The sequence below is a fragment of the Cucurbita maxima genome, unplaced genomic scaffold (assembly GCF_002738345.1).
Source record: "Cucurbita maxima cultivar Rimu unplaced genomic scaffold, Cmax_1.0 Cma_Scf00005, whole genome shotgun sequence".
NCBI classification, from domain to species: domain Eukaryota; kingdom Viridiplantae; phylum Streptophyta; class Magnoliopsida; order Cucurbitales; family Cucurbitaceae; genus Cucurbita; species Cucurbita maxima.
The window spans coordinates 2,193,929-2,205,493 of NW_019272021.1; the positions used below are offsets into that span (position 1 = coordinate 2,193,929).

An 11,565-nucleotide genomic window follows, 5' to 3' on the forward strand; every position below is an offset into this window, starting at 1 on the left:
AAAAAAAAAAAAAAAAAAAAAAAAAAAAAAAAAAAAAAAAAAAAAAAAAAAAAAAAATCTTTTAAAACTCACAAATTTAAAAAGAAATCAATTCTTTTCTTTGAAATTAAAGTAATAATAATTTCATTTATAATCTTTTGAAATAAATTTAAAATTTAAGAAATTTGTTGTTTTCGTAATTATTTATTAAGGTGTGAAATTGAATTAATTTAATAAGAGTTGGGGTTGCTTGAATTATTGAAATCATTTTGTAAATGAAAATGAATGTGATAGAGAGAGAAAGAGAGTATAATTGTACCGTTTCTTCTTTTTGACTCAATTTCAGATTGTTTTCTACTTTCTTTATTTTGACCGCACACCTATTCCTATTTTATTCAATTTCTTTTAAAAAAATTTAAGAACCACTCACACGTTCATAATATTAATAAAGTCCTTGTTTTCTTTTCTCCACCTTTTAATTTTAAGCTTTAATATCTATTTTAATACTTTATCCTTACAATAAGTAAACAGTTTTGGCACCTTACTGTGTGGACCACACCAAACTATTATTTATTGTTGTCCTTGAAGCCGCAAAATTTTCAGACAACTACACTCCATAATTCTGTTTGGACCGTTGGATTAGGGGACCGGGTTGAGCGTACAGTACGCTTTTGTGCACTTGATCATGCCCATCATAATCATTAAACTATGTCACGATAATCGGGATCAGATTCATCTATTTATATATATATATTCTTAAAAAGATTCAATAATCTCTCTTTAGTTAGAGCAAGTCCCCTACAAAACCTAGCCTTGAAAACATCTGTGTTTCTAATACTCCCGAATGAAGACATAGACATTAAATTTTATACAAAAATAATAATAATAATGTGAAAGTAACATTAATATAGTTAGCGTAAAATAATGCGTTAATTTGACGTTATTATTGACATTGAATATGTTGATAAAATGGTTGGACATTTAGGGTACAATTATTTAAAATATGTAAGCTTTAGAGTTATGATGAAAATGCTAATAATTGAGTGATAGGAAAGGTAGATTTATAGGGTTCCACCTGTATTTGCATTATTATGCCCATCCTCCTCTTCCGTAACTTTACGTAAAAAAAATTATATTTTGGGCTTATTAATAATGGCCCAAAAGCCCAAAGTCAGCCAACATACCGGGCTAACCCATAAAGCCTATTCAGGATTTGGGCTTAGCGACAAGACGACGGCGTTTGGATATCCTTCCAAACGACGCCGTTTCTCTACTTCAAATTTAAAAACAAATACTCTTACCTTTTGAAATAGTATGTTCTCACCATTTTCAATCCTAATTAAATATTAATCAATATCTTATCCATGTTTCCATTGGAGGGTTGGAGGTATGTGAAAGACTGTATGCAATGTTGGTGTGGAAGGGGAGAGCATGTGAGATGTTGTGTAAGCCCTGACCACTTATTGAGATGGGAAAAGGACTAAAGAGGTCGTCAGTTTTGGGGCCCAAAGTTAGGCAGCTCTCCATGACAATCACACTCCTTTCTTCCCATTCCATATGCCCTCTCCCTACCTTTTTATATATATTCATTATAAATTTCTCAATTTCCTTTCTAAACTCCTCAAATTATGAAATAAATTAGGATGGAGGTTGGGTCTCCAATATGTCTAATGTCTAATGTCACAATCACACTTTATACTCACTCTTCACAACTGATAAGTCAGCTAACTCAAATTTGTGTTTCTTTCGGCCCAACAATATATACCTAAGTCATTAACCTCACTTTAAGAATACTTTAGATAATAATTCGGAGTAGAGAGATTTCAGAAAGAGAGTTTGAAAGCACTGTTACAGACTAATAAGCAAGAAATACAACACAACGACTTAGATAACATATAATTATAATTAAGAAGAATTGACGATGATGAGTCACATCTCCTTGTAATAGTACATTTTGGGTCATTTCATGTCAAGCATAAACATGATTTTGCCAAAATGTCATACAACTAGAAAACTATAAATCGTGGAAGTGGTAAAAGATAGCAATAAAGTAGTACAACATGAAAGGTTTGGCATGCCATGAGCAACACGTCCTAGACAAGCTTGACCGTGACACTAACACCTTGTCCTCGTCTAAAATCTAATACCAAATCTATGGGAAGATATTACACATCAAAAACCAAGGCTTTTCAACTTGTTGGATAACTTACATTAAAAACTCCAAATCACTCACTTGTTTGGTGTTACAATGCAAAAGCAACTTAGACTAATTCAGGCTTTCTACAAAGAAAGAAGATGTGAGATTGATTGATTACATTGCAACTTCCCAAGAAATTACATGAATTACAAAGTCAAAAGCATAGCCCATTACTCTATGGGGTTGGTGATTAAGCTAAGCATTTTAGTTACTAATAATCATATCATAATTCTCCTCTCTGTTTTCACCCTCTTAACATTAAACATTCAAATGTCTTCTCTCAAGCCTCAGCTTAAAAGCCTCTCTTCCTTCACTTAGTCGCAGAGTCGAGCGCCGTCTTCTGTGGCTTCGAGCAACCAACTGTATTCAGACACATCGACTTTATCATAATCTAAATTGATACATAAAGGGATGAAAAAAGAAGAATGTTAATTGTGTTTGAACTCACAACTCAAGGCGGGTAATTCCGAGCTTTTGAGCACACGCAACCTCTTCACCGTCGAAACAAACATTCTGCAACAAAAATTACAAGAGTTATGCTCTTATCTCTGCTCAATCCATGTTTGAGATATCATATATACTATAAAGATCAATCCCAATACAACTCCGCATTCATGGGAGCTCATCTTATATTAAAATGAGATTTTTAAGGGAGTGAATTGTGAGATCCCACATCGGTAGGAGAGGGGATCGAAGCATTCATTAAAAGGGTGTAGAAACTTCTCCCTAGTGGACGCGTTTTAAGAACGTTGAGGAAAAGCCCAAAATCAACAATATCTACGAGGCGAGGAGGTGAAATATGCTTACTGCCAAGGGACATCGCCAACAAGAACTCGGTCTCCTTCGTTATCCTCGTAAACAAGAGTATATTCTCCGCTTCCATCGAGCAAACCGGTGATCGGTTTCTCGTCATCTTGCTTCTTCAAAACGCCACCAGCTGGGGAATCTCTTTGAGCTGCAGACAGGAACAAACAGGCAAGCTTAGATTAAAATTGATCTGAACAGAAGAACTTGAATAATTCGTGTGTAGATTACCTGCAAGTAAACCTCTGAAGAGTTCATCAACAGCAGAGGAAAGTTTTTGATAGCTATCATGAGCATTGAGATCGATTTTCCTACCAATGGGAACTCCATCCATATTGATCTTCACAAACAGACCCTTTCCACCAACTTCAACCGCCTTCTTACTGGGAGCCGGGAGCTTGCTCGGTGCTGCATCCAAGGACGACTCCGACACAGGCTTTGGGAAGCTGCCGCTGCTGCTTGTAAGGTTCCTTCTCGACGATCTAATTGGTGGCCATCCCACGACTGGAGCCGGTGCAGTCCTTTGTATTTTTTTCCCACAAAGATGAACAATAAAGATGATATTGACAACAAAAAACGGAAAAGAAATAGCAAACATCTAAAAATTGCTCCATTTTGGAAACAGACAAAGTCCAATTTAGTGGGTTGTCTTGTTCATCAACTGGTCCATTCTAGATCAAATTAAACCAGAAACACAAGCCTACCATAAAACTCTTGTCCTTACACACATGCTTGAAATTTCAATAGCCATGAAAACAATACTAATATCGCTACCTTTTCTGAGAACTGTTGGAAACAGCTGTGTTTGCAGAGGAAGGAAATGATTTAGGTTCAGCATTATGTAGATCAACCATTTTCGTGCAACAGGGCTGTGACACTGATTCTTTTCCCATTGACGACAGGCAAAACGCTGGCAGTTTGGCTGCTTGAAACTTTCCATGAAAATTTGGAGACGGCGGCCATGGATTCTCAGGACAAAATTTATGAGAAACAGGAAAAGACCCAAAATAAGGAACGGCTTCATCCCTTCCTTTGCCGGACCAATCGCCTTCTCCGGGCAGGCCAAGCCTCAGTTCAAGCTTCTTCTCATCGGAGGTGTGGGGTTTTCCGGCAACATCTCCCCCAGCAACCCATTGCCGGTGTTTGGGGATCAAATCCAGCAGTTGGGGGCAAACCCCGTCTTTCTCAGAACACCCATTTATCTCCATTGAAAGATTGGGGAGGTTTAGACGAAACCCAGATGGGATAAACACTAAAAAAAGATTTGGTTTCCTTTCTGAGTAAAATTTCTCGAGAAATTAGGCAAGAAAACTGGGTTTTCAAAATCCCGAGCAAGAGATGAATAGAACAACACAACCCAAATCGCAAAAGTTCGCGAAGATTTGAAAGCAAACCAGAGAAAAAATGAGTATAAGCAACAATTTGGGATAAATTGTAAGCAAGGGGTGTGTCTCAATCAGTTTTGGGCGTAGAAATTTGTTAAAAAGGTTAGAGAGACAAAAGAGGAAGGCCGATTATTAGGATTGGGAAGAAGAGATTCTGGTTGGATAGCAAAAGAGCCCAAAACAGGGAACGGTATTTAGAGCATTGTTCACGCAACCAACCAAACAAATAAGCAACAAATTGGTGAACTAAATCCAACTTTTACATTAATATTCCACGTTATTTAAATTACAATAAGCTGAAGAATAGATGGATAGCTAAATTATAATTATGAATTAAGAGCGACCGGTTCATAAAGTCTTTAAGGATAGATATCAAATGTCTTGATAATTTGAACCATAGGTAAAGTTAGATTAAAATATTTGTTAGCGTTCTTTTCATCATTATCGTACGCGTGTGATATTATTTTATTAAGATTGTTTACGTAGCAATTACGTTGTTGTGATATATACCTAGTAATAATATTTGTTTAGAGGAGATGGGAATACAATACTTTAGGTAGGGTTTAGTAGAATCATGTCAATTATTAATTAATTGTAATAAATATTTAACCAAGTGGGGTTCTTGAATATAATACTAGGCCTATTTTGTGCTTAATTTTAAACTTTTTTAGGTGTATTCTTTTTCGTACCTATAGTTTTTCTTTGAAAAAGTTGTAATCTATTAATTATAAATTAATATCATTTATACATTCATTATCTTGTGTATTTATGAAATAAATGATAAATTTAAAATTTAAAATGTCTTAAAATACTAACTTTAAAAAAATTCCACTGCTTCATCAAATACATTTGGGAACTAAAAAAAAGTCGAAATTTTATTTAAAATATAGTTTATTCACTTTGTAAAATTTAAAAAGTATATGATAATTCTATAATTTTAAATTTAAAAATCTAAAATTGATTTAACTCTGAGATTGGTTTATTTAAAAAAATATAATAACTCAATAATCTATAGATATATATATATATATATATATAAAAAAAAAAAAAAAAAAAAAAAAAAAAAAAAAAAAAAAAAAAAAAAAAAAAAAANAAAAAACTAAACTCATTAGATATATATTTGATAACTTAAGTAACTATTAAATACTTTTTAATGTTGAAAGAATTAGATTTATAAAAATAAAGTTTTTTTCTAAAAAAAAAAGATATTTGGGATTTAATTTTATGTTTTTTGGTGAGGGTGAAGGAATATTCTTAAATGTGTTAATTATAAAGTGTCAGGTTGATTAAGCAGAAATCGGACGGTTGGATTAGCTTCAAACTGACAAGTACACAGCCTTAATATCCAATCATACTGTCTGCCCTGGGATTTTGAGGCCGTGATTCTGTACGCTACTCAAACCTTATGACACCAATCCCAACCGTCCGATCAATCTTCATCGTAAGGATCGGCGATCACAGAAATTTGATTTATTTTTTCAAAAAAGACATACTTTATGCACAAAGCTCGAGATCGAAATTCTGATGCGTAACAGCTAAAAAGTAGATTTTCTTTTTGTTCGTGAAATCTGAAACCTCCTCTGCCCGTCGCAGTAAATAATATCCCATTTTTTTTCCCTATAAAAGTTACTTTTTGGTTGCCTCATGACAGTTTTACCCTTGTCTTCAATTTTTTATTTTGATTTGTTTCTTTTTATCTAGAGTTAATTGAATTATAAACTCTTTCAATATTTAAATTGGGACTTGATACTAAACATTCTCTATATTGATTTATTTTAACATGTTTTTAAAGAAGTTATTAAAATATTTTTTAAAAGAAAATGTATTATAAAAGATAGGGAAAATGTGGTAGTATTATTTTTTCTAAAGGTGACAGAAAATATATGTATAATTGAAAAAGATTAAATAGACGTGAACCGAACTTATAATTTAAAACAGAAAATACAAAATTTGTTGTGCACAAACTACAAACAAGGGGGGAGAGAGAGAGAGAGAGAGAGAGGTATTAATTGATAACGGTCATCCAATAAAAAGAGGGATAAAAAAAATTAAAAAAAAAAAAGAAAAAAAGAAAAAAAAAGCGAAGGGACGCCCCATGGTCGGCTGCTGACTCATTTTGGTGTGTCCAAAGCAAAATTGGCAGACGAAAACTGTAGCCTTTGTGTTTTTAAATTTTAAGGTTAACAAAAAAAAAAAAAAATAATAGAATATAAATATATATATATTACACGTGTCCAATAGAGGTGGGCCCCACTGACAATATGCGCCCGTGATTTTTCCCTCCGACCATCCAACATTTCTATATTATTCCAATAATTCCCTCACATTTCATTTCTTCCTTTATTTACCTTTTTTTTTTTTTTTTTCTTCGTCCAAAAAATATAAATATCATTTAACTAATTTAAATATTTAAAAAAAGGTGGAGAGGGGGAGAGAGAGAGAGAGAGAGAGAGAGAGAGAGAGGAATGGACGGTGATGAAGAAGGAAGGCGTGGGGAGAAGGTCAAATCGGATGATTGGTGGTGGGGGAGGGAGGTAATGATTCAGTGTGTCGTTTGTAGAATAGAGAAGTTAATGCAACTGAGACAAGGGCGCACTCAAAGCATGCCCCATTAAATCAAATCAAATCGAATCCTCCACCTGTCTTAATCCCCACCCTTTGATTCCCAATCATATTTTTCTTTATTTCTCATTATTAATCTCCTTTCTTCTTCTTTTTTTTTTTTTTCTCCACATAATTCATCAATTCTAACAAATTATATTAATAAAAGTGAATCTTCATCTTCTACTCTTCTTTTATTTATCTCATTTTAGTACTAACTCGGTACAAAATAATTTTATCACCTTTATTTTAAATATAATTAATGAAAAATAGTTATAAAATTACAAAATAATAATAATAATATTAAATTTAAAATGTTAAAAATAATTTAAAAATAATACCATTAGGTCTCCATATTTCAAAACATTCAATTTGGTTTCTATACTTGCCAACTTTGGTTAAAGTTGATATTTTTATTTTTTAAAATGTCCGTTTTGTCCCTACACTTTTAAGAATTTATCATATGAATCTCTATTTTTGTAAAATTTTAATAAACAATTTTTTTAAAATTAAGTAGAGATATGAACTAAAATAAACACTTTAAAAATAAGCCCAAATTAAATAAAATAGAATCAAAATAATATTTAAACCTTTTCTAAATAATATCTAATTTAATTTTATGAGGAAGAAGCTTTACTATATATATTTGATAATCATTCAATAGGAATTCAAATCTATCAAATGATTGTCTAAATTAACTTCTAAAAATGAAATAAGAAACAAAAAAAAATGCTTACTAAAAAAATATATAATAATAATAATAATAGTGATGACGATAAGAATGTTTGAACTTTTTAAAAATTAATACTTAAGATATTTGAAAGTAACAACCATATGATATTATCCATTTTGAACATAAACTCTTATAATTTTATTATTTATTTTCTAAAAAGGTTTCGCTCTCTTGTTTATAATATTTATAATCATTCCTAGTAAGGAGAAAGGAGAGGCAAAGATGTTGATGATAGCCACCAATGGATGTCCTCTCTTTTCAATCATAGTGCCTTTTTGTGATATTATTATGTTTATAATATGTTTTTGGTCCATGATGCAATGCTTTCTCATAAGAGTTGACCTTTTATTTTCCTTTTTTATTAAAAAAGAAAAAAACAGAAAAGAATTTCTTGAAATGGGTAGCTAGCTGTATTTCTAATCATTTATTATTTATTGTAAATTCGGTAATTTTCTTTATTAAGTCTTACATATGTCTACTTCCTTCCAATATAATCATGAGTTTACTTTACTTTACCCTACAAATTAATCATATATTTCCCTTCATTCTAAATACTTCCTTATAATAAACTCTTCTTTACATATGTCTATTCTAAATCATATATTTCCCTACAAATTACTGTTCTTCTTTATGAAAAGGACAAATTAAAGCCCTTATGCTCGGAATTGGAAGTGAAAGGGAGCATTATTTACAGGTATATATGGTCTATAAATATCCTATCTATCTTATTATTACATATATGCAATATAGTTCAAATTATATTTGAAATCGCATATTGTCATATGATTATGTGGATCGGCAGCCCCAATCTCAACTACCCACTTGTTTTTATTTTTTATTTGATGGAATTTTATTAATTATTTATGTTATTTTAAGAAAGAAGAAAGTTGATGGAACTCAATCCGATTCAAATCATTATTTTGTTGATTAAATATTGGATGAGATATGTTATAATCTTAGTATGTGCGAATGAATTCGGTGCCCATGATTGCTATGTTTACCCGATTAAAACATATAATAAAAAATAAAAAATAAAGGAATTTGTGAAAATCTGATCGCACTACCATACGAACATATAGTATATAGATAAATATACGATCTGGAGGTTAGGTTAGGTTAGGGTTAGGGTAGGCGGAAAGGTGCGGTGTTGTGGCTGTTTGGGTCCGGACATTGGGAATAATTATCATCAAACCCCAACCATTTATCTTTATAGCCCAATCATCTCACTACCCAATTCCTATAAATTAAAAATAAATACAACCTTTATTATTATATAGAAATTTATTAATCATGTAAGTTTGAAAAATATATAAAGATTAAGCCCATGAGTTTTGGGCCTCATATTGATTTGATTGTAGGCTCTTTTTATTTATTTGGGCCTTCACAGGTCTAAAATGGTCCATAATTATTAAATGGCCCAAATAAGGTCGATATAATTATTTTTTAAAATACTGTGTAATTGATTTTTTTAATTTGATTATTGTAGAATTATGTAGAGAATAGAGTTAATTAATTTGTTGGAGGATGATTATTAAGAGTATGGTTAAATAAACGACCTAAAATTGAAGACAAATTATTCAAAATATATTTATTAATGAATAAAAAGTAAATTAAATAATTTCAATAATTTTTAAAGTTAATTAATTATCTAACCCTATAAATAAATTTGTGGGAAGAAATTGCTATAATCAAATGTGAATATTATTTATTTATATGAAATTTTGATACATTTTTTTGCAATTTCAATGGCAATCACTTTTAATTTTTAAATATCGTAATTCAAAATATGTTGTGATAGGTGTCCTCAATAATTTGATCGTAGTTTTAGAATCTAGACCGATTTTTAATTAAAAATAAGTAACGTGATTCGTGTTCTTCAAATATGTTAAAATTGGTGAGGATTATTGGGAGTGAGTCGTGGTGGCTAATTTAGGAAATGATCTCGGTTTATAAGTGAGAAATACTATTTCTTGAAGCATCTTGGAAAAACCCAAAGCAAAGCTATGAGAGCTAATACTCAAAGTGAACAATATCATACAATTGTAGAAGTGTAGTCAAAAGTGACTAAAATGTCAAAGAAAATGTGTACTTTGTTTGAGAGCTCCAACTTTTTTTGATGGGAGATTTCAAGGTTTATAAGTGAAAAATACTATCTCCAATGATATGTTGGGAAAGCCTTTTCCCCCACCGCAAGCAAAGTCATGAGAGCGGGTGAGTATATAATTTTACCAAAATTTAAACATGAGATTCTCAAATGTATGCAAATACCATCAGTTGGTAGATAATTACAAATGGAAATCTAAATGTACTGAAAAGAAATCTAAAGGGGACCCTATTTTTATTAAAGTTTGCAATTTATTGATAATATATCAAGAAATTTTAGAAGGGCAGCGTGAAGGAGTGCCACGTGTCGTATGGATGTTGTTAAGGGGAAATGGTCCGTCTGATCAGTGCATCGTGAAGCCCAGAGAGAGAGAGACACAGACAAGATCCTAAGTTTGGTGGCCCCACGTCAGGGCTTTTATTTATAATTTAAAAAACAAGAAAAAAACACGAGGAAAATTAAAATATTTGTGTGTTTATTTAGAAAAAGAAAAGTTAAGTATTAATATTCGTTTTCTGCACAATAATAACGATAAAAGGTTAAAAAAATTATTGTTGAAATTAAAATATTAGTTATTTATTTAAAATTTCCAGCTAAATCCATGTGTTTCTGTGCGTCGTCCCTGTGTAAGTGTGTGCATGGGGCTGGGGCTGTCCCTTGGATCGTAGCCAATTTCGTCGGTTGCTGTACCAAATCAATTACAAATACATTATAGTATTCTTTTTACTCAACCCAACCCAATCCAACCGGGGTGAGTCGGTGGGTTAATCCAACCTTGTGAGTTCAAGTGCAAGTCAATTAGGTCCGTAACTTTAGAGTTGTGGTGCGTACTGCACCGTGCGGGGCAGGCAGTGAAGTGAAGTGAATTGGATTCTTTTATTTTTGTCAGACTCTGTGTTTTGTTTTCCTTTTTGGGATATAATTTTGGTAGGTCAGTATTTGAATTCCTCAATTATTAGTCAACCATGCAGTAAATTGCTTGTTTTACCTTTTTTAACCCTAACCTTCATTAAAGTAACAGATTGATTAAGGGTAGTGGGATAAGATAAGATGAGATAAGGTGAAGAAGAGCATGAAAATGAAAAGATGGGTCGGTCAATGGCGGTTACTTTTTTGGAGCCGAAGAGAAGTGGTGAAGTGGAGTTTAGGGTTAGGGTTCCAGATTGACAAGTGGTTCAGTTCAAAACGACAGATCGGTCCTTTTGTGGGCCCCAGTCCCAACTGTTCTTCTTCCTTTGCCAGCTCTCTCCCGACCCCCCATTTTCCCAAAACGACCTTCATTCACACTCTCCTCCTTTTATAATAGCTTTTGTTTTTTAGAAGCGTATTTAATTAATAATTTCCATCGCCACGTCACACACTTTCATCCTTGTTTTTATGTATATGAATTTAATATCTAGATACATCTATTTTAGATCGCAATATTTACATGAAATCTTATAGGGATTCTATTTTAAAGCTAGTTTTAAAATGCTAATATTTCAATTTTAATAAATTAACCTTTTTAAGATTAGAATACACATACAGTTTCATTTTATATATAATAAATCAATAATAAAAACAATAAATATATGTATATATATATATATATTATAGGATCTCAATATTCATATTAATTTGAGTGCATCTCAAGCAATCTACCATGTTCTTTTACTATACTTTGAGAAGTCATTTTCACAAAAAAAAAAAAAAAAAAAAAAAAAAAAAAAAAAAAAAAAAAAAAAAAAAAAAAAAAAAAAAAAAAAAAAAAAAAAAAAAAAAA

The 11,565-nt window shown here is 31.6% G+C and overlaps 1 protein-coding gene across 2 annotated transcripts; it reads right to left on the reverse strand.

Moving 5' to 3' along the window:
- Positions 1-2,144: 2,144 nt before the first annotated feature.
- LOC111479861 (auxin-responsive protein IAA26-like) lies at positions 2,145-4,620 on the reverse strand. 2 transcript variants are annotated; one of them, XM_023124715.1, is made up of 6 exons: positions 3,755-4,620; positions 3,212-3,501; positions 2,984-3,131; positions 2,625-2,689; positions 2,441-2,536; positions 2,145-2,404 (listed from the first exon to the last, which is right to left on the reverse strand). In XM_023124715.1, exons 1-5 carry the CDS (start codon positions 4,186-4,188, stop codon positions 2,487-2,489), a joined length of 987 nt encoding a protein of 328 aa, XP_022980483.1. In that variant the 5' UTR covers positions 4,189-4,620; the 3' UTR covers positions 2,145-2,404; positions 2,441-2,486. The 2 variants fall into 2 exon arrangements, with proteins under 2 accessions (XP_022980483.1, XP_022980482.1); XM_023124714.1 differs by having other exon boundaries at positions 2,145-2,536.
- Between the last annotated feature and the right edge of the window lie 6,945 nt (positions 4,621-11,565).